Source organism: Tachypleus tridentatus, chromosome 2, assembly GCF_004210375.1.
Source record: "Tachypleus tridentatus isolate NWPU-2018 chromosome 2, ASM421037v1, whole genome shotgun sequence".
Lineage (NCBI taxonomy): Eukaryota > Metazoa > Arthropoda > Merostomata > Xiphosura > Limulidae > Tachypleus > Tachypleus tridentatus.
The window spans coordinates 46,018,092-46,044,909 of NC_134826.1; the positions used below are offsets into that span (position 1 = coordinate 46,018,092).

Below are 26,818 nucleotides of genomic sequence, written 5' to 3' on the forward strand. Positions count from 1 at the left end.
GTATAAACAGTGACAGCAGACCAGTTTTGAAAACTAGTAAACTTGGCGCCACCTAGTGCGCCTATCAGTAGTTCAAGGCCACGAGGTCAATATGTGGGATTACTCCTCCACTGTTCGATTGTTCTCGTATACTTAACCAGTTCTCGTCAAACCTCTTCGAAGTCGATTTGAATATGAAATTCCGAATATAATGGCGGACACGGTCTTGTTCTATCTGTTGGATAAGTGAAGGAGGCTTGGCCTAGTTCATGTTCTTAAAAAAAAAAAGAGTTCGCCTATATTGAATCCAAGTGGAACAAATGGCACACCACCATTTATGTCGCTTAGAAATTGTGTATGTTAGAGGAGGTTTGGAGCTGGTAAATTATACCTTAACGAAGTCCATAATAGAAATATATAAAACTACTATTTAAGAAGTTTAAAAAGAACTACTGTTTTTTACAATTCCCAATAGAAAATTGGTTATTCTAAAAAGCAACAATAACGGTGTCATTACAACATGTGTCTACATGCTGGTCTCTGTTTAACTTGTTGATAGTTATACATTCACAAAAAGGTGTAATTCTGGTCAGAAACATTGTTCTCCTTATGGTTATGCAGTGTTTAAACTGTTGTTCTCGTTATGATAACTTACTTTGAGGTGGTGTTGAATTCAGGTCGTGTTTATTTGATGTTTACTTAATGCGTGTGGAGACTAATTTTAAGGCTCAGAAACACTTTCACAGCCTTACAAACCCTAAACTTTCTCGTGGTAAGCTCGTGAAGGTAATTACCCTAAAACACGTAGTGAACAATTGTGATTCTACATTTAAATAGCTACATAAACGTTTACGGATGCTGAGAGCTGAACTTAGGCACAAACTGGACAAACGTGTGTTTTGGATCTCGTACTGTTTCGAGCAGCAACACTCCCCCCCTCTTTCGTGGCTTAGTAATAAGTCTAAGAGTTTATAACGCTAAAAATCTGTGTTTGATACCTGTGGTAGGCAAAGCATAGAAAACACGTGCAACTTTGTGCACAACAAGGGATAAGTAGCCTTCTCCTCATCTACTTTGTTTGTTTATTTTGAATTTCGCACAAAGCTACTCGAGGGCTATTTGTGCTAGCCGTCTCTAATTTAGCACTGTAAAACTAGAGGGAAGGTAGCTAGTCATCACCATCCACCGCCAACTCTTGGGCTACTCGTTTACCAAAGAATAGTTGGATTGATCGTAACATTATAACGCCCACACGGCTGAAAGGGTGAGCATGTTTGGCGCGACAGAGATGCGAACCCGCGACCCTCAGATTACGAGTCGCACGCCTTAACACGCTACTTTGTAAGTCTTTTTAATTCTTTAAAATAACGCTTTAGCACCTAACATGAGCTTCCCTTTTCCAAACTTTACTTAGTAGGTCTCTCACATTATCCTCGGTAGTGCACAGTCTATTATAGTGTGTAATATGATCATCTCATTGGCTGAAGTCGAGCGCGGGTCAGTGATTAAAGTGCCTGATCATGGATTTGAAGATTCTTTGCTCGCAGCACGTTATCGCCAAAAAAAAATAAATAAAAAATACATGTCTTGTGTCTTTGAGGGCGCGGGTCAAATCGTACTATTAAGAGTGACAATAGTTACTCAACAGTGGGTGATGGGTAATGATGACTAGCTGCTAGTCTACCACAAAAAAAGAGTAAAGACGGTCGCTTGGTGTCTCACGTTTGCTGAGATGAGTGGAATACAAGTCTCTTCCTTAATTTAAATACTTGGTGTAAAATAGCCTTAACAAAAACAATTTTATAACACAAATACGAAGTAAACTGTATTTTTATGAGAAAACACAGTGTAATGTACAGTTGATTTAAACACTCACACTCTACTACTTTGGACTTTATTAATTAAAGAAATCAAGTCCTTTCTTTAGAGCCTGGCATAGCCAGGTGGTTAAGACACTCGACTTGTAATCTGAGGGTCGCAGGTTCAAATCCCCATCACACTAAACATGCTCGCCCTTTCAACCGTGGGGGCGTTATAAAGTTACAACCAATCCCACTATTCGTTGGTAAAAGAGTAGTCCAACAGTTGGCGATGAGTTACGATGACTAGCTGCCTTCCCTCTGGTCTTACACTGTTAAATTAGGAACGACTAGCGCAGATAGCCCCAGAGTAGCTTTGCGCGAAATTCAAAACAAACCAAATCTTTCTTCAGAATTGTTAAACTAAACGTGTGTTTATGTGTGGGGGCTAACATACTCTTGTTTATTAGATGAAGAAATTCAACAATTTAATTTAAATCAGCAACAGGCATGGCCGACGCGAACGGGGTGCAGCGCGTGCATTTGCACAGAGCAGCAGGTTTTGAGGAGCGACCAAATGAATGTCAAAATCTGGTTTTCTTCACCAGTTGCTCTTTAGGCGAGCGAAAAACTCCCCATTGGACAAAATCGACAATCTACGGTAAAACCTACAGCTAGAACATAACACTGCTGTTACCTCCAACTGATTCATATAGAACATACCACTGCTGCTCTCTACAGGTGATTCACTGAAAATTTTGCCCCTCCTCGCCGATGAGCTTCAAATCCCATGATGTTCGCAAACACGTCATTCATGATAAAAACTAACAACACACCATCAAGTTGGTATGTAGCATTCTGAGTTCAATTCCCTTCTAAACCAAACCTCGAGAAACAGGAAAAACTGTATAATATCCAAATAAAATGGAACCGCACTTAAAATTATTTTAGACAGGATTAGAGTAAATTAATCTATGAGAACATTTTTTTATCACCTGTAATTTAACGCACTAGAAAAGCCAAGCGTGGTGCGCGTGTGTACTCAGTTTTATTACTCATCAGGATTACTACCATTCTACGTCAAATTGAAATTATTTTAGGCAGGATTATAGTAAACGAATCTACGAGTCTTTGATCTCTGAGTCCAAAACTGTAATTAGATTTCACATCGGTCAAGATACTACGGAACCATGAGCTAAAGTACACAGAAAAAAAAAAGCAGTGTAAATAAACTCAGAGCCGCTCTATGAGCCACTATGCCGCGGCTTAAAAAAAAAAGCTTAAGGACTTGTGTCTAAGGTTGGATAACTTTCGTTTGTACTTCCATTATTTATAAAGTACTGCCAGCAGATTCCTGGCTCAGCTGTTGAAGATCTTTCTTTCGCTAATTGAGTGAACGACTAGAAATTGGATGACAATTAAATAACTTTTATTAAAGACGAAACCGAAACAAGTCGAAAAATGTATTTTTTTTTTAATTTAACACATGTTTCGTAGACAAACCACTTGTTTTCCTTCCTATCCTCCTTTAGAATTATATAAAGACTGAAGAAGAAGAAAACAGTGTGTTTTTATTATCTTTATTTCTGCTCAGTCGGTACACAAAAATGTAGATTTTGATTTTTCTCACTTTTCACGCAAAACTAGACTTGTGTAGTTGATTCTCGTTTAATATTGAGAGACTGGTGTCATGTCCGTCAGAAATAACTGGAGAAGTACACAGATGGCTTGTGAATGGATGATAAATCTTGGACAAAAACTAATTTTTATTCGAAAAGCTTCTTAAGTACAACAAGGAGGTTCCAGGGAGTGTTTTCTGAGATTCGTGATTATCAATGAACACCTTCAAGCGTTTTTGATTTCACGTTCTGCTGAAAGCTACGTAAAGTTATTCATGAGCTCTGGTAGGAATACGCCAAACTACCCTGGCGATCATGATGAAAGGAAGGTTAGTCGGTCCTGCAGTTTTGAGTGTATCATATTATCTTCTCGTCTTATCTGTATTTCGTCCGTCAGTGAGCGATTAAGCAGATGGATGCCAAATCTAAATTGTGTCGTAGGGGTAAGGCCACTTTTTGACAAAGGAAAGCATTTTCTAGCGTAACTTGAGGATTTAACAAAAATACGTTTTGAAATTGCGAAAAGGCTGCAAATTCTTATACATTTTAGTCCAAATATATCTTTAGTTTTTAATCAGCCCTTGACGACTTGTTTCTAATTGACAGGAAGCCAAAGTACTTAAGTTACGTAATTAGTTACTGTGACACCGATGCGTAACCGAGAGGTTTGGTTTGTTTTGGACTTCGCGCAAAGCTACACGAGGGTTATCTGCGTTAGTTGTCCCTAATTTAGCAGTTAAAGACCAGAGAGAAGACAGTTAGTCATCACCATCCATCGCCAACTCTTGGGCTGCTACTTCACAAAGAATAGTGGGATTGACCATCACTTAATAACACCTTCACGACTGAAAGAGCGAGTATATTTGGTAGAACAGGGACAGCGCCCTAACTACCTCCCCATGACCAAAACACAGACAGGTTAAGTGACAAGTGAAAATAAATCAACCAGGATCATATGGGCTGCAACAACCACGAATAAAAAGTCTAAAAATATTTCATAAAAAAAAAACTTCGTTAAGGTTTTCTTTTCGGGAAGGAGGGGGAACTTAACCATGCAACGAAGAATGACATTTTACTAATGTTACAATTTAACTTTAGTCAAGAGCTTATGTCCCATCGTAGATTTGAGCAGGCTGGAGCACGTGGGGTAAACTTTGTTGCTCGAAAATACAACAACATGACGCGAGCCAACCTTAAACTCGTAACCCTCCAAGTACAAATTCATACATTGAATATACTCAATATCGTCAATAGTACTTGCCCCTAGCACTCGATTTTGAAGGTGATCAAAAGTTGGGGAAGTGGGAGTCGAATCGGAGTGTAGATTTCCTGTAGCTTACTGTGTACGAAAGTTCCAGTATCTCAGTTTAGACCCGATAAACAACGTCAATGCAGATAAACGTAAGCCGAAAACAAAGTTAGAATCGATTTGTAACCGATATGACATTTAGTCGTGCTTGGTTATTCCAAATGGTATTCGGTCACATGCCTATTGTAAAACTTTAAAAACCGAAAATTTATAGGGATGTATGGGTCCCTGATAAATTCCAATGGAGCATGCACCTAGTTCTAATGGTGTAATTTAAAAATTAATAAATGTCTGGTCCGTTCTATAGTTGATCACTGTGCTAAGGAATTAGGGTGTGAGGGGCACAACTGTCATTTTAACTGGAGGGCAAAATTGTCTGGGATCTGTCTCGTTTCTTTTGTCTCATTTTACCAGGAAGTAGCCTGTGCTAGTGATTTTTAATAAAGTTGGGGTTCGTGGAGCAGAGTGACCTCTAAAGAGGTTTTCAAGAACTTTTATTTTTCTGTGAAAGGATGGTTTCTTTATATTGAGACCTGTGTATGTAATCAATTACTCAAAGTGCCGAAAGGTTCTTTACTATATCACTGATGTATTTGTCACGCAAGTCTTTTTAAAAAACTAACAACTAGTCATGCATATTCACTCTTCAAAACTAAACTAACTTCCTGTATGACTGCTGGCAGGAAATGTAGCCTGACATAAAAACTCGCCTGAGGACCCTAGGGGCGTGTCAACAAACATAAAACTTGTAATTTCCACCTAACTAGGTAGAACTTACTCGACTTGATCTTTGAAACCCGGAACTGTTTAAGCCAACGTTTTTTTTCTTGTTTTTTTTAAATCGTTAAATGTATCTTTATTGCTTACGGAATCCCTACTGTGCCCTTAAATAAATAAATAAAACATTATTTTGAACTATTTTCAAGAAAAAAAATTACTGTTTCTCGCCTTGTGCAGGAAATTAGCGTAGCTCATACAGTGTAAGTTCAAATAAAAACGTTTATAAAGTCCTAAGTAGTAGTCCGGGAACAAACAACTTAGCAAAGATGCTGTTGGAATATCGAAATCAATATTCTAGAAAAAACAACAACATAACATTGACACTGGTGGACGTAATTAGAAGCCAACAGTTCCGGAACAAATACCCCAGGGTAAGTAGCGTAGCAATGACGTTGATGGATGTAGGAACCTTAACTTTCTAAGATAAAGAGCATATCAATGAGAATGAAGATTTAGGAACCAACAGTTCCGAAACTAGTTCCCTGGAAAAAAATAGCATAGCCACACCCCTGACGAACGTAGGAACTAACATTCTGAGTATAGACAGTTTGATATATAGAGGAAGGAAGTAGGTATCAACAGTTCCGAAACGAGCAACAAAACTAAAGGTGTGTTTATGTGTGTTTTCTTATAGCAAAGCCACATTGGGCTATCTGAGGAGTCCACCGAGGGGAATCGAACCCCTGATTTTAGCGTTGTAAATCCGTAGACTTACCGCTGTATTAGCGGAAGGCAAAACTGAAGGATATTGAAACAAACAGTTTGGGAGTTTACAGTTTGATAAAGACATAAGAATCAACAGTTCCGAAACAAAAAACAGCAATTTGTGATGACAAGAAACTGACTTGAATTTAAAATGTGTGGGTACTAAAACTTTTACCAAAATAAAGCAGAGAACAACGTTTCGACCTTTTTAGGTCATCTTCAGGTTAACAAAGAGAGAGTTTGCAACTGACCGTTGCCAGTCACATGTCTTAAGGACGAGAGTGTAAACGGGTGCGGGACTGTAGGGGGCGTTGCAGTTGAATGTTAGGTTATTTATATTAATTATTAATATTAATAAGAATGTAAGAACCAACGGTATCCAAAATAAATATGCTAGCAATGACGTTGATTCTGTCATTAACACGCCAGAAGCAAGTAACAGAACACTGTCCTCATGTCTGCTACATAAACCAATTATTTAAGCTCCAAATATAAACATTAGGGTGCGTCAGCGGATAAAGGATAAAAAATTAAAATGTCCCAATTTTTTTGCTCAGTTGCTCACTTGTGCCACTGCATGAGAAAAGAACATAGACAAAGTTTCATTTGAATCGCGAAGTATTTAGGGGTCGCGCATCCCTCGCAAAGTTCACTATTTTCCTTAAATTTACCCTACATTACATTGTTAATGGTAATTAAATTATTTAAAGAAATTATTTAATATTTATTGATTATACAATTAGCAAAAACATAAAAACTTGCCTGCCCCCTTCGCATTATGTTCGCCGATGTTCTTCTGCCACCTGAATCATATACTGAAATTGATCTTCGTTCATGGTGCGGCCCTTTGATGTAAACTGTTGAATTAAAGCTACTCCTCTTTCAGCTGCGTCATTTGTCACAAAAAGTTTCTTTACTCTGTCCTTTCCTTGTTTGTACTCTTCGGAGGCGCTTCACTCTTTCGGTGGTAATGATAAAAATGCGCTACTAATATCCAGATGCTAGAAAATTTTCTTCGTTGCCGCGGTAAAAAAAACCTGGAAGTTTTCTGGAAACAGCATTGGTTGCAGCATCAACTGTTAAACGTGGAGTTGGCCTGGGAGATCCTTTCACGGTATTCATATTTGAGACCATCTTGAGTTTGTCGCTATTCGTTACACCGTCATCAAAGAGCGCAAGCCCAACTGCAACCTCAGATAAATACCATAAATGCCGATTCATTGCCTTTGTACCAACTTCCTTAATCATATGATTTTCATGCAATGCAAGTTTCTTGAGTAGTGTAAGGTCCCTTCGAGCTGCCACGGAAGCATCCTTAGCTGTAAACCATGAGAGCAAGTAATGTTTAGTTATAAAGACACACAAATCGCTAAGTTTGCTGCAGAAATGTGTGTCAAATGAAACACGAGATGAAGTAGGCCGTGGTTGCAGTCTACCAAACTCCTCTTGGAACATCCAAATTTTTAGAGAATATATTGCTCGAGCCATCCATCGTGCACGATGTACAGCACCAGAAGTACGGAAAGAAACTGAAGAACGTCCGTGTGGAAGAGATCCAAGAAAAATGACAGCTAATTCCAAGAGCTCTTTATAATCGTCCCGTGGTTGATGATATTGAAGGAGATTCTGACAAAATTGAATAATATCATCCTTTCAAGGCTGTATTCGGAGTGGCATTGCTTCTACTGCTGTTATGTACTTAGTTTTATTAATTTTAGGCCAACAATCTATAAAGTTTAAAAACAAAGTAATATCTGGACTTTTTGATGTCCCTATCACGAGAGTAGAGAATACAGCGCTCAGAAGAATCTCCAAAATGTGATGTCTACAGGCAAGGTGCAAGAGCTCACGTTCAAGTAACATTTCAATCTTCAGACAGACGCCAGATTTGGATCCTGTATTGGTCGCCGTGGTGTCAAAGCAAAGCGATTTAATTTTGTCTTTTACATTCCATTCTACTATAACTGATCCGATCTCAGAAGCTACTGAATTTGTATCCCCACTATCAATCTTGGGCACTGAAAGAATCTTCTCTACACCTTCACCTGAAACTAAAATTGCCAAACGTTCGATCTTCTCTCTGCCAACCAAGTCAGGCATCAGCTTACCATCCCAATGTAATGTCAAAGGAACGTTTAGAGAAAAACTTTCCTTCAATTCAGCTGCTAGAAGAGTACGGTTAGTAATTCGTTTCCTCCTTATGGAACTTGGGCTAATGGCAAGATCCTCGATATTATGTCCAATATGAGCTGCAAAAGGAAGCAAAATTTGCGCGGCTTTTCGGTCACTGATCTGGGTTCTGTCTGAAGCCGAAGCTAGCCTTTCACTAATGCCAACTTTTCGTTTGGTTCCGGAAGCACGTTGTTATTTTGTGCGCATTGCGCAACCCCTAAATATTAATGTATTGGATTGATTTTTACGCTAGCATATTTTTTCATTGAATGGAATCAAATTATAAGCGAGCGACTGAGTGTCACAACTTTTTGTTTTTTGACGCACCCTAATAAACATAGATTCGACCGAGAGCAGTAAAAAAGGAAGTAATAGGTTGCCAGGTGCTTCCTTCTTCATCACAATACTACAACCCATGATCAGTACAGATGAAAAGTAAGAAATGAGGATAAACACAATCAGAAACGAACTACTAGAACTCAATTGCACACGCACACACATAAACACTTGGGTTCGAAATATAAAACTACCTCCTCTACCGATGTGTCTTACTCTTAAGCTAATCACTGTAACTTTTAGCTATATACGATAACATAAACAAATACAAACTGTTAGATACTTTATGGAAATTGCAGTTTGTAGGCCACATTTTGGAATATGCTGCCAAGTTAAGTACAAGGTGTCCGGAATTACGCAAACAAATTTACTTACATTTATTAAAGAATATGCTTATATCTATGATAATACTACACATAAAAAGGTTGCATACGAGCTCATCTTACTGAACGACTTAAACCACCGTTTGCTATTTATTTTCGTTTGTAATTAATTAAATAATTTGTTTGTTTTTGAATTTCGTACAAAGCTACACGCGGGCTATCTGCGCAGCCGTACCAAATTTAGCAGTGTAAGACTAGAGGGAAGTCAGCTAGTCATCACCACCCACCTCCAACTCTTAGGGTACTTTTTACCAACGGATATTTGGATTGACCATTACGTTATAATGCCCCCACGACTGAAAGGGCGAGCATGTTTGGTGTCAAGGGGATTTGAATCCGCAACCTTCAGATTACGACTCGAGCGCCCTAACCACCTGGCCATGTCGGACACAATAGCTGGTGGGAGGCTCTTTTGAAGCCGTTTGGCTATGGTGTTTAAAATATGTAACGCCTGACGTAATTTTGAACAATACGTTATTTGTGCATTATCAGTTCACATCTGATTTTGTGCTCTCAAAATATCTAATAGAGACGTAAGAACAAAATTGTAATATAATAAGAAGTAGTAACAGTAAATTAATTCTAGTTTTGAGAGAACAACACAAATACTAAACAACAAACGAGATTTACTGTATATGAACTAAAGACGAAAACGTTGTATTTTGTTGTTTTTTAACCTACTTTTTAATTCGGTTACCTAGTATAGCTTATTTAATTAGTTATCTGTCTATTTATTTGTCTTCATGTCACGTTTTAGTTAGCTTTCTGCTCATGGGACTGACTTACGTAAGCATTCGTCTGTTTGCCTTGCTCTCTGTTTCGATTGGATGTATTCTTCAGCTTTAACCAATCCGTGATAATGCAGTAGAAGTTTCCCCGTACCGACATGCCTTATACATTTGCACTTGGCTCACTTCTGTACAGTATTTTACTTTAAAAATGTTTATCAGATCGGATTATAATTATTCATATCCTGTTTATGTGTAAAAACGGCTGGTAAGGATAGAGAAAATACTATGTAGAGGAGCGAACAACTTTTCAACCTTCTTTGGCCACCGTCAGAAGAAGTGCTTTCTCCACCCATACCAGCCGTTTTTACATATATAATCTTCTCTACAAGTTGGTTTTCTCGTAATTACGGATTCATATCTTGTTTGTTTTGTTTTTCTTATAGCAAAGCCACATCGGGCTATCTGCTGTTTCATATTTTGACATTATTTACATGAATCCTGCAATTTAATGTTATGCGTGGGCTCTTCAATTAACAGCCCAGTATGGCCAGGTGCTTAACTCTAAGAATCGCGGGTTCGAATCTCCGTCCTACCAAACATGCTCCCTCTACCAGCCAGTGGCCATCAGGTAGCCTGATGTGGCTTTGCTATAATAAAACACACACACACTTTCAGCCGTGGGGTGTTACAATGCGATGGTCAATTCAAATACTCGTTGCTAAAAGGGTAGCCCAAGAGTTGGAGGTGGGTGGTGATGACTAGTTGCCTTCCCTCTTGTCTTACACTGCTAAATTAGGGACGGCTAGCTTGTAGCTTTGGCGAAATAAAACAACAACAACAAAACAAGTAGATCTAGGCTATTGATTTATCTAACCATTCAACCATTCCAGTAAATCGTTTTAATGAACTAATTTTGTCTAAAAAAAACCTCTAAATATATACAAGCTTTGTTGTTGGAGTTAAACGTATAAGCACCTTCTGAATTGATTTGATTTCAATAAAAGTTTGCATAGTGGTTCATTTGATATTTTTTATTTATTTGAAAATATTTCCTCAGTCTATTCACTTGCGTTGGACTCCGCCCTCTCTCCCACTCAGCTGTGGTCCAGTAAGATTTTTGTGGTTCCAGACTCAGCCCTCCTTCCCAGCTGTGACTCCAGACTCAATTTCCCATCCCCACATAACTAAGGTCAAGGCGTTTGACTCGTAATCTGAGGGTCGCGGGTTTGAGTCCCTGTCGAACCAAACATGCTCGCCCTTTCAGCCGTGGGGGCATTATAATGTGACGGTCAATCCCACTATTCGTTGGTAAAAGAGTAGCTCAAGAGTTGGCGGTGGGTGGTAATGACTAGTTGCCTTCCCTTTAGTCTTACACTGCTAAATTAGGGACGGCTAACGCAGATAACTCTGGTGTAGCTTTGCGCGAAATTCAAAACAAACAAACAAACAAACATAACTAAGTTTCAATAGGATTGCTGTGATTCCAGTTTTTTTCTTATGAAGACATCCGCTAGTTTAAACTCATGACTAAAATCTTGTGAAGTTTTGACCTGTGAGTTACCTTCAATTTCAAAATCTGTATATTTTCTAGTTATTGATATCCTGCTTTATACCAGTAATTGGTCCGGCATGGCCAAGCGTGTTAAGGCGTTAGACTCGTAATCCGAGGGTCGCGGGTTCGAATCCCGGTCGCACCAAACATGCTCGCCCTTTCAGCCATGGGGGCGTTATAATGTGATGGTTAATCTCACTATTCGTTGGTAAAAGAGTAGCCCAAGAGTTGGCGGTGGGCGGTCATGACTAGCTGCCTTCCCTCTAGTCTTACCTTGCTAGTTTGCCCTCGTGTAGCTTTGCGTGAAATTAAAAACAAACAAACAAATACCAGTAATCTCTGATTTGGACCCGTAACCACATCCTCCACATTATGGACGAGGGTGTTTTGATTGGCTGAAGATGTGGTTTCCTTTCCCATTACTATCCTAAATGCTCTGTTATGTGCACATTTCTTCTTCCATAGGGAACACATACAATTCTATTCTTCGAAATCTTGCGTGTTGTTTAGCACTTATAATCTCACACGATGATTATTTCTCTTTGGACATAGCTCTTTTATATATAAAAACTTTCAACAATAAGTCTTTCCTTTATGCTGTTGAACAGGTGAAACGATCAAGAATTAGGCGCGAATCAAACGCATTAGCGCTAAATAAATCGCGCACAAGCAATGATTCTCTTTTTCCAAATACTTTTGTTTCCCATCTTTAACATTCAATATAAAACTGTCAATTTTTATTTTAATTCTATTTATTGTTTTCTTCTAACATGATGTCTAATACCTATTAAGAGTTCGTGTTCTGTGAAGGGAAACTGTCTCATTTCAGGCCACCCAGTGAGGATTTCCACCCTTAAATAACTATCTTGAATTAGTGGACAACGCGTTACTGTGAACCAGTTATTTATATAGAGGGCGTTAAATACCCTGTATATAAATAAAGTTAATTTTTCAGCTATATGAGTTGTTCAACTTATAAAATTTACTCCACTTAGAAAACGTCTAATAATTAAAAATATTTAATTCATACATGTATGGTCCGTAGGAAGAGGTAAGGCCAGTTAGGCCATGGCCTGATCTCTTTTTCATGGCACGTATGGCTACAATTTATCTATTAAAGCTTGGATCGTTTAACTACAAGTACTACATACACACACACACGACATAATGTATTGAATTAAAAGATCCAAGTTTTAATAGATAAATTTTCAAACGTTTGATGTCGGACACATCATGTGCCACATTGTTTAACCGTGGCTATTCACCAGACCACTCCAATATCTCATGATTATGAGAACTGATTTCATTAGACAAAGTGTCAGAAACTTACTTCCGTTTGCATACTTGCACACCCCAAAAGAAAGACAAATGACGTGTAGATGATTAATAATGATTACTTCCGTGAATCACGATCCTTACAGTCTTTCCAGTTACACCTATACAGCAGGAGTCAACACTATAATTACGTGAGCACAAAAGGTACAAAAATTCTAACCAATTATATTGCTTCCTATATTGAGTTAGATCCTATACTATGCTTTTCACTGTAACGATATAACAGCTCTCAACGAACCGTGCATTGCTCTTTTCTTTTTTTTTTTTTTTGGGGGGGTGGGAGGAGTGGGGGCGCAATGTTCAGTCAACTGATTTCAAGGTAAGCCTTTTCTCAAAACGTGCAAACTTCAGTACAAAAATAAGAACTACTCTTATAAGGAAATTGAAAGGAACGAAAGAGAAGGCCCTCCCCCTCCCAGAGGCACAGCTGTATGTCTGCAGACTAACAATGCCACAAGCCGGTTTTCGATATTCGTGGTGGGCAGGACATAGCTAGCCCTTTGTGTAGCTTTGTACTTGAACTACAAACAAACGAACAATTAAAATAATGATAACAACATTCTGATACGGATATACGCTTCAGTCAAGTTGGGACCCACTTCATATATAGAACATTAGGGAAATTAAATATTGTATTCTGATGGCTTCTATAAAGGAAAGTGCGATACATTTAGAGAAATAACAAGTTGAAAGATCCATACTTACACCGACTTGTTTAATGTCTGGGTAGTTCCACAACAAGTCAGTTTCTCATGATTGTTTAACTGCTAGGTAATTCCTCAATAAGTAAGTTTCTCTTGTTTATTAATAACTGGGTAATTCCTAGAGAAGTCAGTGTCTTCGCTTGCTTAATAAATACGTAATTCCTAGATAAGTCAGTTCAACGTGTGGGTAATTTTTCCATAAGTCAGTTTATTCTACTTGTTTAATATGTAGGTAATTCCTCCTCCATAAGTCAGTTTATTCTAATTGTTTAATGTCTGGGTAATTCTTAAATCAGTTTATCCTACTTGTTTAAGGGCTTGGTAATTTCTCAATTAGTTTATTCTCTTTGTTTCTTAGGTGGGTGATTTCTCGATGAACCAGTCTCTCTGCTTGTTTAATAGCCGAGTATATAATTTTTCGATAAGTCAATTTCTCCTGTTTGTTTAATAACTGAGTAATTACTTGATATAGCAGTTCCTTCTACTTGTTTAATCCACTGAAGATGTTTACCCACTAATCTTGCAGTTGCTTTGCCCCCTTTTATGAAGCTAGTAGAGCAATCAAACCTCCTTCAAGAAACATGGGGATAGAACTGCTAGCCACAGTGTAAGTACTTGTTCAACAACATAATTATATCATACACGAGAAATATCTGACTAATAACATTTTTACAATACTGAAATATCCAGTTGTAAATTGTGTTCTAATCCTGTCCCAATCGAGAAACATGTTACTATTAATCAAGTTTTAATTATCAAATGTGTATTATTATTAATCTTGTTCTGATCATAAAATATCTTACCACAGTGATATTCTAGTTAAGGATAAATTATTGTTCACCGTGTTTTAGTCATGAAAATTACAGATACAAGTGGTGTTCTGTAGGTACTGTAATTATGTAATTATCTATTGAAGAATTGCTAAAAGCCATTTGGTTGACTAAATGGTTATTTTCATAAACCTCCAGACTAAATTAATCGGCTGCTGTTTTGAGAGTCAGAAATGACGTAAGTCTGTCTTGTTTTCTTTTTTCGCTTGCACAATTTAATGCTGACATTCCAGTCACCAAAAGTTAGCACTCGCGTTTAAACTTAAACAGAGTACTCAAGACTCCTTTCTTTCTTTCTTCAAATAACCACCAGATTATTGAAACTAAATGTTCATTTACTTCTCCGAAGATGAAGTTTCCTGTATTGCTTACTTGTTAATTCCAGTCGGTTAGGACTAATTAACAGCATAAATTTAAACCTGGTGATTTTCGTTTATTCTATTAATTCCACTCCTTTAAAACTGTTTAACCGCATATATATAACCCAGGCCAGTTTAATTTATTGTGTTATTTCCAGTCCATTAGAACTATATAATAGTACAAATAAAACCACTTAGAGTGTAGTTTATTGTGCTAATTTCATTAAATAATTAAGATTTTACATCCAGTTCAACACAAGTTTTAGTATCACCAAGGTATATTAGTACTGTATTCTTTATTAACCATAAATGATAAGATAAAATCATTACATACTACGCATCTTAACGATTAGGACAGATCGACAAATGTTTAACAAGAGATGCATTAAAAACATGATGTTTTGTATACGAAATTCAAAACCACTACATTAGAATAATCACATAAAACTCGAATAAGGGGTTATCCAAACAATAAAACCTAGCAGAACAGGCGGTTGGTTGATAATCGCACAGGCCCTCTTTGTGAAAGCACAAATTACTCACTGCATTATCTACATAGCCACCCTAATAATTACTTTAAAAATGTATATAAAAGTTAAAATTAATCCTTTTTAAATATATATAAAAGGTAAAAATGACAGTACGTCTGCTCATTTTATACCAAAGTAGACAAATACAATAATCTGATATCATTTCTCAATGTATTTACGATATACACGATGCCATTGTTACTGCAAGCCAGTGTTCTGAAACAAGAATACGGCGATTTGAAATTATGTGAAAAAGTATAAACTATGCGACTCACGTTAAGGCTTAAACGGCTAATAATTAGGCACCATATAATGCTTTATTCATAAGTTATTCATTTCTTAGTCCTATCTTTAAAGACAACCGAAAAACAAACTGTTACTAAACTGATGTACTTGTTAAACAAATTTATAATCATGTTAACAGAAAAACTCAGGAAAACTAAGAACACTAAGAAATATTTGTAACATTAGTTCTTTTAAGCCGATGTAATTCACGTACTCTGAGAGACAAAAGATTATCAGAGCTATAAGTATCTTGGCCAAAGTGTCCTTTTTTTCTCTCCCAGCATTAACTGCGTCGCCTGGATAGTCACTCATTCGTACCAAAGGTAAAAGCAAACAAACAAAAAACGGAACTAAATGTTAAAATTTATTAGCGAGCTTTCCATTTGCTTTTTCGTCATGATTTTTCTTGTTGTTTCGTGTTTCTGTCTCTGGGGATGCAGACTTATTTGTGGTAGCATGGTTTGTTCCCCTGGGTGTCAGCTCTTTGCTTGTTATTGCCGACATAAGTTTTGGTCTCGGAATCCGCATCATTTGTATATCCATCCACGTTTCCATTTTGTTGTTTTTCTGCTCCAATAAACAACCAGAAGAACTGTAGACGAGAAATAAACCGAGAAACTGTCCTGCCGACAATCACGACTTAATATGTTTTTGATTTTCGGCTTCACGTTAATTTCGGATATACTAGCACGGAAACTGACGATGTCTCTAGCTCATTCAACTTATTATTAGCCGCCTTTTAATACGGACATCAGGCCGCAACTAGTAAACCGCTGCCATTCAAGTCTGAAAAAACCCCCCTCAATACTGAGGTATAATATTAAGACTTTGTTACACGGAACATACGATTAAACTTTCAGTGCGTTTGTAGACAGGATTATTGTTAAAATACTCACACAAGTGCATAATCCAAGCTGTATCTATACTCTAATTAAGCCTAAAATCCAATGTTTCCAGATACGCTAGAAATATTGTTTAATGACTTCGACCGTTTTCTACATACCATAAAAAGTTATCTTCACCGACGTTTACGTTAAATCTGTGATGGTAAAATTTGGTACCTTGAAGCAGAAATGAAATACGCATATAAATTTACTCTATACGATGAAGATAAATCCAGTTAGACTCCCGTTGAACATCTCTTTCTGAAATATCTCACGTTATTCGAGTAAGTCCAATCCTACAATTCGGGTAACGTTTTTACGCTGCAATACAACACGGAGTTAGCGGTATATCACCTAACAATATAACACAGAGTTAGCGGTATATCACCTCACAATATAACAGGGAGTTAGCGGTATATCACCCGACAATATAATACAGAGTTAACGGAATATTACCTGACGATAGCCTTTTCTTGGTATTAGATCGTATAGTGAACGATCAAGATTTGTACTTCTCAGTTCCAGTCCAGGCTAAAAACCAGATTTTAAGCTAATATCAAGGACATTGGTTGTGTCAACATAACAACTAGTTCTATACCAAAACGTTCACATGCACACATACCCGAGTCGTTACAACCTCTAGTAGACTACTGACATTTAGAAGTGGTTGTCGAACTTTAAAGCGAGTTAAGACCTGCCTCCACACATACACCAGACCTGCCCACTTATAACGGGTCAACTCCCCCCCTTCCCACAGATTTACGTATTAGTGCTCGATTTCGGCCATCTGTGTCAAACCACGTGCTAAACCGTACTATGTGTTATACTATGACATAACGCCATATGAAAAAAAATGCAACATCTTGCTTATTTCCAAAATTAAAAGTTTACAAAAAGTATACAGAATTCTAACAGCGTGTATATGTAAGTACTAGAGTTTACAGTAACAGAAGGAAGGGGGAAAAAAACCAGCTGTAAATTGCATGAAGCATAACAAAACAGGTTTATTAATACATGTGCCAACATTATGTACTGTCAATCGGTGCCAATGATAAAACATATATAATGAAAATGTAAAGAAACATGCACAGGTGGATATATCGCTCTTTGCATTGGTGATGGCTAAACAATGATCTCTAGCCTTGATCGTAAAACAAAAGTTTAAAATGATATATAATATTACACACGGAAACAACAAGTTGGAAACAGGTTATATATAATATCAAACAGAGGACTTTAAGGGTTGCAATAGTGTGATTTTCCATAATTCCATGTGACTGTAAATTCTCTACTGAACCATGCTTATTACTTAAATTCTCTGCTAAGTATGGGTCTTTGTTTAAATCCTCTATTTAATCATGATTTACTGTTTATATCCCTTACCGAATCATGTTTCTCATTTAAATCCCCTGCCGAATGATTTGCTATTTTGTCATATTTTCCGCTGAATCATGTTTATTGTTTAAATCCTCTGCTGAATCATGGTTTTCTCTTTAAATGCTTTACTGTATGATGGGTGGTATTAGTCATTCTGATAGATCCAGTGGCTGAATCAGGAGTCTGTTTTTAATCTTACGTTAAACTATGAGTTGTGTTAGATATCCTGATGAATCGTAGGTCTCTTTGTACAACACTTAGATCTGTTTTTTATTAACGTACGGTTTTTTTAGAAAGTCTGGGTAGGTCACTTTGTTTGTACACACACTTAGAATTATTTCTTATTAACGTATGGTTTTTAAGAAAGTCTGGGTAGGTCTCTTTGTCTGTACACACATTTAGATGTTTTTTAATAAATGTGCGATTTTTAGGCAACGTCTGGGTTGGTCTCTTTGTTTGCACACACACACATGTTTTTTTTATTAATGTGCAATTTGTAAGAACGTCTGAGTAGGTCTCTTTGTTTTACACACATTTAGGTAATTTTTTTTATTAATGTGCGATTTTGGGGCAGTTATTTTAACCTTTTTGTGTTAAAAATAATACTAAAATATTAAATATTAAAAATAAGTCTAACAGTATAAAACTCAACACGTATCTCCAGTAATTCGCTTTCTTAGACAAGTTGAGCGGAAAATTACAGAACCGAAATCTGAGTTGTAACAGTTGTTATGTGCCTCAAGAAAGAAAGTAGAATATTTACTTCTCCTTAGATCTCATGAAGAAAAACAACCAAAATCATTTAAAAAGTCATTACACGCCATTCTACATACCTATTCATAAACGATGAATCATTTATAATCAAATCACAGCTTATTTTATTCACTGGCTGTACACAGAGAGACAGAGCCCTCTACTTTTTTAAATGAACATTATCTTGTTGGTCGGGTGAACGCACTCATAACACACCAGGTAAATCTTACACCTGAGGCCAATGTAGGTCACTCTTGTTTTTCTAAGATATTCTGCAGTGAACAAAACAGCCAGTAGAGTTAGGGTGGTAGAGAGAGGGGGAAAAGGGGGTATGAAGTTAGCCTTTCCTTTGTGGTCATATATACTCGTACTTGTCAACCAGGTGTCACTAATGTTTCAGTGCAACGTCACACAATATTCATCATAGGGAATGGAACTCCAGATTCTAACGTTATAGGTACGTAAACTTATAACTGATCCACCGAGAGACACATATAAACCACTTTACGTTTTTTAAAATATACAACAATCTTTCATAGATACTTGAGATACCGGAATGAATTTGTTAGCTATGACACTTCTTTATTGTGTTTGTATTCAAATTGTATGACCACGGGAAATACTGTGGATAAATTATTGATACAACTTGGACCGGCATTTTGTTACATTAGGTTTAACTTGTGATATATTGTGGCTTTTGTTTTTCTACAAAGCTAATATAAAATTATGACATTCAAATCTGAAAATAACAAATAAATTTCCTACTACTTTTACAGTACAAGCTATAAGCAACAACGATGCCTTTCTTTTCGATAAAATAAAGAATGAAATTTTAAAAGGTTACATGACTGTATGTAATGAGTTCGTTGTATGTATTCTTCAATACAGATCAACTGGATGTTTAAACATGCGGTTCAGAACTCCAAAATAACACACACAATTATATTTCTAAGTATTATGACCTTCAGGTTCGTATCATACTACCTGACCTTCATAACAAAGTGACTTTTTTTTTGTTGTTTATTGTTGTTAACATTTCTTTATTATGTATTAGTGAAAAAGTAGAATTAAAACTTTGTAATCAAGTAGAAAAGCAACCTTAAAACTCCTGTGGTCAATCCCATTATTCGTTGGTAAAAGAGTAGTCCAAGAATTGGCGGTGGGTGGTGATGACAAGCTACCTTCCCTCTAGTTTTATACTACTAAATGGCTCAGCATAGCCAGATTGTTATTCACACGACTCGTAATCTGAGGGCCGCGGGTTCGAATCCCCGTCGCACCAAACATGTTCGCCCTTTCAGCCGTGGGGGAGGTATAATGTGAAGGTCAATCCCACTATTTTTTGGTAAAATAGTAACCCACGAGCTGGCAATGGATGGTGATGACTAGTTGCCTTCCGTCTAGTCTTACACTGCTAAATTAGAGACGGCTAAAGCAGATGGGTCTTTACAAAACAATCATTTTATCAATACAAAAAGCGGCACGAAATATCGAAAAAAATATAGAAATTAAAATAGATATCGTTCTGTGAATAAAAAGTTCAGTAAGTCGTCGTATTTTAACTTTTGGTTCAGACTTACCACTGCATAGAATATAAGATATTTTATATCATAATATACGTATGGTCGTCATCATGAAGAAAAGTAGCCGTTACACTTTGTAATAAAGTGGAAAAGCAACCTTAACACTCCTGTGATCGCATAAAAATAGTCTTAAATCTTCTGTAATAGCATAAGTAAACAACTTTAAAAGTTTTGTAATAATATGAAAATATCCCGAAAACTGTATAACAACTAAACGTAACCTTAAAATTTTTGTAATGACATTTATTTTGAAAAGTTAATAAAAAAATACCAACTCTAAATTACGGATTTCCGACAAAAAACATTTAGATATTTTTACAGCATATTTATATATCCAAAATAAACTGTAAATGTTTTGAAAACAATGAATAAACAATTCTGACCCGTCAGACCTTTTATGAAAGATTCATGAATAACTGTTCAGTAATATCCAGAATTTTAACGTATCGCAGATACTATACATTTAGTTAAATCTCTAATAAACATAGCTATAGCTTTCCACACGACACATTTCCATTAAGGCAAAGTCTGTGAGTGAGGTACCACTTTTCAAAAGTTTCCTCTTACGTATGATTTTGTTGTCAAAGGAAATAAATTTGATATTTATCTTAACAATACGAAAGACGTTCATCACCTTTCCTTTTACGTTTAAATACTTTTATCAAAACATGGAAATAAATTTATACTGAGAGAAGACAGGTAGGTTTAACTTCTTCCGCAAGGTTTGGTTTACATAAAAATTGGTAAATTTTAGAATTGTACGATTCATTATTTTTCAGATAGACGTCCAGTATGGTTGGCAAATTGTTTGTTTGTTTGTTTTTGACTTTCGCACAAAGCTAGTCGAGGGCTATCTTTGCTAGCCGTCCCTAATTTAGCAGTGTAAGACTAGAGGGAAGGCAGCTAGTCATCACCACCCACCGCCAACTCTCGAGCTACTCTTTTACCAACGAACCGTCATATTAAAACGTCCCCACATATTTGGTGTGACGGGGATTCGAACCCGTGACCCTCGGATTGCGAGTCATGTGCTTTAACCACTTGGCCATGCCGGGCCCCAAGGAAATGGAAACCCAATTTTTAGCATCGTAAGCTTAAAGATCTACCATTGGACTACTAGAGGGCGACTCGACTCGTAATCCGAGGGTCGCGGGTTCGAATTTCCGTCACACCAAACATGCTCGTCCTTTCAGGCGTGAGGGCGTTATAATAGTTACAGTCAATCCCACTATTCGTTGGTAAAGAGTAGCCCAAGAGTTGGCGGTGAGTAATGATGACTAGCTGCCTTCCCTCCAGTCTTACACTACTAAATTAGAGACGGCTAGCGCAGATAGTCCTCGTGCAGCTTTGCGCAAAACGAAAACAAACCACTTTCATAAGTACCCCAGTAAGACGTCAGCAAACGTACGAACTTATAATGGTAATATTTTTGGTTAGATCTCATGTGGTGAATATAGTTGTTTTTTGTTTTGTTTTTGAATTTCGCACAAAGCAACTCTAGGGCTATCTGTTCTAGCCGTCCTTAATTTAGCAGTGTAAGACTAGAGGGAAGGCAGCTAGTCATCACCACCCACCGTCAACTCTTGAGCTACTCTTTTACCAACGAATAGTGGGATTGATTGTAACATTATAACGTCCCCACGGCTGAAAGGGCGAGCATGTTTGGCGCGACGGGGATGCGAACCCGCGGCCCACAGATTACGAGTCGCACGCCTTAACACGTTTAGCCATGGCGGGCCTGGTGAATATAGTATATAGCTTAATGTAGTTTTGCTCTAAAAGAAACAAACAAAAACTTTCCTAGACAAACTCAGTGGAAAATTACAGTTCCGAAATTTGAGTGTAATAATTGTTAGGTAACTCAACAATAAAGTAGAATACATATTTCGCCTTAGATGTCATGTACTAAAATAAAATAATAAAAAAACGATCAATCATTCGTAATCACATCACGGCTTACTTTACTCATTGGCTGTACATACAGATAGTGCCCTCTACTTTTTTAATTAAGATTACCTTGTCGGTCGGGTGAATGCGCTCGAAATGCACCAGGTAAATCTTACACCTGGGGCCAATATAGGTCACTCTTGTTTTTCTAAGACATTCTGCAGAGAACAAAACAAGAACCAGTAGAGCTAGGAAGGGAAGTAGGAGGTACGATGTTAGTATTTTCTTTGTGGACACATATTTCGTACTTGTTGTTTCGATGTATACCTTCACGAGCCTCAGATTTTAACGTTTTAACTCTAAACAAAGAACTTACCCACTTAGGGACTCGAAGAAATCCGCTTCTCTTTTAAATATAACATAATTTTTAATAGATGCTTGAAATACCAGATTCAACTGTTTAGATACGATATATCCGATATATGTTTACGTTATAAACGCGATTCAAAGGAAAATTTGTCGACAATTCAGCCTTAAGTTAGCTAACTATTATTTAGTTCGGAATAATAAAATGTTTAGTAATTTAATTCAACTTTGTAATTACTAAATATTCGTTTGTTTATTGGTATTTGTTATAGGAAATTTTTCATCCTATTGCTCAGAGTACATTGATATTAAAACTTTCTGATACTTATTCTTCTTTCGACTCGTAATCTGAGGGTCGTGGGTTCGAATCCCCGTCATATCAAACATGCTTGTCCTTTTAGTCGTAGGGGCGTTATACCGTCGTGATCAATTCCATTATTCGTTGGTAGTGGTTGGTGATGACTAGTTGCCTTTCCTCTAGTCTTACACTGCTAAACTAGGGACTGTTAACGCAGATAGCCGTTTGCGTGAAATTCAAAACAAACAAACAAACAAACCTTTCGAGGTGGTTAGTTATGCTCTATGAAGTCAAAACAGAAGCGTTATTTTTCATCATTGTGAATAAACGTTTCGGTGCTTCCCAAACTGCTCTGTTTTTCTCACCTGCTAGACAATTTACATCCTATAAAACATTCTGGATGAAGAAATGTGAGAAAGGATCAATTTGTTTTTCACTTCTTCAAAGTTATCCTAATTTGGAAGAAATATCGTTTCTCATCAGTCACATTGGTTGGGGTCTTGAAAAAGACCTTATTAAAGTCTTATTCAAAGAATTTAATCGATATTATTTGGAATACTCTTTCTATTTGTCTCCCGATCGTTCGGTGGTAAGTTTAGGATTTACAACTCTAAAATCAAAGTAGGTCTAGCTAGCGGCAGATAGCTCTTGTGTAAATTTTGCATAAATGTTCGAGCGAATAAACTTTTCGCTTTTTGTTGTTATGGTGATTAAACAATACAAAATTTCATTTTCGTACAAACTCAGTGATATTTTTGATAAAATTTAAAATAAAAGATTTTAGGAGTATACATTTACGTTTATTCATCAGGAAGATCTGAAGTTGAGGCTTCACTTGTAACAAAAATTTTGCGTAAATTAACTCGGAAAGCTACGTTTTGCTAACCCTACTTTTCATATGTCAATATTTCTAACGAATTACCTCTACAGAAGCTAGGTTCGCAAAATTATTTAATTGAAAGTACTCTAACAGCTGCTTACTCTGTAGTAATCCATTCTGGGCTGATATACTGTGTTTATTTTTTGCCATCCAAAGACTATAACAGCCTCATACTTATTTAAGCACCAGAAGAATTCGCAATATTTTTATTGAATTGGACTGATTATAGATTGCACCTTGAGGAATCCCAAAACAAATCCACTGATTCACGTACTAAACTGTAGGTTTAACATTTATTTTGAACTTTTTAAAAATGCATCACCTGATTTACCATACAACGTATCCACTAGTCCACCTACCTCCAGCCTTTCGTATCCATGGGAATCTAATAACTCGCTTCCAAGACTCCATCTTCTGTCTTCCGTCACCCGACCAGAGTTCCGACGCTCCTCAGGGTTGACTCCTTCCCCTCCACTACTGTGTCTTCTCAAAGTTAGTCGACGAAGTAGAGTCGCATTAATAGTTTCTTTTATTCCACTGTGGGTATCAAAGAAACGATGGGGAAGATGTCGTGGAGGCTGACACGAGTATGACTTGTATTGGTTATTTGATAACTGAAGTCTCGAGCCAAGAGAAATCCTTGAAAAAATGGAAAAATAAGTATAGTAACTGGGTCTTTGATTCGAATACAAATTCTGAAATGTGTTTGACTTGAAAAGAGGAAGAGAGAGGTGGTAAAATGAACGAAAATATCACGAAAACCAAGTCTTTGATTTGAATATAAAGTAAATAATCCAAGATGTTTGACTTGAGAAAGGGAAGAGAGGTTTCAAACTAAACTTCTCACCTATGGTTTTAGAACTCACTTCTCACTGTAATCTTTTATCAGATGTAAGCTCAAAAGGTCGGAGTGCTTCTAAGAAAACAACAACAAAAATTGCAGCTGGGCAATTAAAAATGAGAAACTTATAAAAACTGGATTATTTCATTTCTCATTGTTGTATTGAAAAATATTCATTAACGTTGATTAGTTTTATAATAAAACAGCAAGCTACTGCATGTTGTGCGTAAAATGAAATATAACATGCAAAAACTAATTTAATATTCTGGCAAAAATATATGGGTAATCAGCTTATTTGGTATGAAACTAGTTGTTGCTAATTATTGACAGTTATCATTGTGAAATTTATAGATACCTAGTTATGAATTGGAAATTTCTAATCCAAAAGAAAGCAGTAAAAAACGTTAGAACTAGGGTACAGTAACGATTTCAAAATGACATTAATACAATTAAACCAAAATGGAAGAACAAAAAAAAACAAGAGAAATATTTGGTTGAACAAATATACCTGTCCACCCTGGTATTTTTTACTGCTCATGAAATAAATGTATGTTAAAGACTTATAATATTAAGTGAAATACTGCCAAATTTTGTAAAGATACACACACTATATTGAAAGTTGGAAGTATCAAATCTACAAAGACTTTAAACGAGCATAAAGAGGTTACATGCTCGATCATATAGACCGACCCCGAGTGGACTACTACTGACAAACACAGAAGAGTTGGAACTACTCCAACTATGTCCAAGTGTGGGAGACCAAATAAGATTTCTAAAAATGTGGTAGTAGAATTTTTCGACAAGCTCGGCAAAATCTTCTGATTACCGTAAAACATTTGATCCAAGAATCGTCGGAATATATTCAATAAATTCATGAGCAAACACCTTAACGAGATTAATATCCGTGATCCAAAACCACGAAAAAAGCCTTTGCTAAAAACAATGAACAAAAAAAATATTAGAATTTTTCATTAAATTATTGAAGAAGCCTAATGAACGATTAAACTAAATTTCATCTTTGAGACAAATCCAGGTTAGAGTCTTTTCACCAAGAAAGAAAAATATACTTGGAGGATTGTTTGTTTGTTTGTTTGTTTTTGAATTTTGCGCAAAGCTACCCACACGAGGGCTATCTGCGCTAGCCGTTTCTAATTTAGCAGTGTGAGACTAGAGGGAAGGCAGCTAGTCATCACCATCCACCGCCAACTCTTGGGCTACTCTTTTACCAACGAATAGTGGGATTGACCGTTACATTATAACGCCCTCACGGCTGAAAGGGTGAGCATGTTTGGCGCGACGGGGATGCGAACCCGCGACCATCCGATTACGATTCGCACGCCTTAACACGCTTGGCCATGCCGGGCCTTCTCTTTAGATTCCCATGCACTTTTGTTTGCAACTGCCGTAGCACTTCAACAATTTAATATATCTCTTTTTTTTTAAATCCTGTATCGTGTGTTAAAAAAATTAAATATATACATTTAGGCTGAGCGTAAAAATGATATATTTTTAATTGACATGAAAATGAATTAAAGATACTTTTCTTGAACATAAAACCCTGTTTTTACCGAATTATAAATGAAAACGTAATTATTATTTATGAATAAATAACCATTATTACAAATTTATATATATTAGATGATATTTCAACATACAAACATTGCTGTATTAGTAAGATATTTATTGTTTGTTTCTGAATTTCACACAAAAACTACACGACGGCTATCTGCGCTAGCCTTCCCTAATTTAGCAGTGTAAGATTAAAAGGAAGATAGCTAGTCATCACCACTCACCACCAACTGACGTTATTCTTTTACCAACGAATAGTGGGATTGGCTGTCACATTATAACATTCCCAGAGCTGAAAGGACGAGCATGATATTCATTGGAGAAAGAAGAATTAGTTTCCAGTCTTTATGTTTGAAAGTTAAACATAATAAAATAAACTTATTATTACTCTTCCATGTAAATCATACCTTGCGTAAATAATCAACAGTTCTCATTTCCTGGAGCTCTTTGTTTTTAAAATATAATAATTTTCCCCCAACAGTATTTTTTTACAGAAGTTATTTAGTTTAAACCTAACCAAATACACAAAAACGAATGACTTAGATAAGATATATATTTGCTTTAAATTTTAATTGCTTGTTATTTTTTTGAATTTCGCGCAAAGCTACTCAAGTGCCATCTGCGCTAGCCGTCTCTAATTGAGAAGTGTAAAACTAGAGGGAAAGCAGCTAGTCTTTACCACCCACCGCCAACTCTTGGGCTACTCTTTTACCAACGAATAGTGGAATTGACCGTCACATTATAACGCCCCTACGGCTGAAAGGCCGCGCATGTTTGGTGCGACTGTTATTCGACCCCGCGACTCTCGGAGTACGAGTCGACCGCCTTAATCCACCTGACCATGCCGGGCCATTTTAATTGAAGATAGAAAAATTGAGATAATATTCTAATATCAGCTCTTATTGTGAAAGGCAAGTGAGGTGAAAAGAATAAAGTATAAGACATATCACTGGGTCTGTGCTGATTGCCATG

The 26,818-nt window shown here is 36.7% G+C and overlaps 1 protein-coding gene and 1 long non-coding RNA gene across 2 annotated transcripts in view; both read right to left on the minus strand.

Moving 5' to 3' along the window:
• Nucleotides 1–26,818, minus strand: part of LOC143242626 (whirlin-like) — a 128,433-nt gene that overhangs the window by 24,950 nt on the left and 76,665 nt on the right. The window contains exon 11 of the mRNA XM_076486105.1: nucleotides 23,796–24,075. Within this exon, the coding sequence (XP_076342220.1) occupies nucleotides 23,796–24,075 (280 nt within the window). The remainder of the gene's footprint in view (nucleotides 1–23,795; nucleotides 24,076–26,818) is intronic.
• On the minus strand, nucleotides 14,871–16,954 carry LOC143242636 (uncharacterized). Its single transcript, XR_013023030.1, has 2 exons — nucleotides 16,681–16,954; nucleotides 14,871–16,646 (listed from the first exon to the last, which is right to left on the minus strand). It is a non-coding gene; the product is annotated as an uncharacterized LOC143242636 (long non-coding RNA).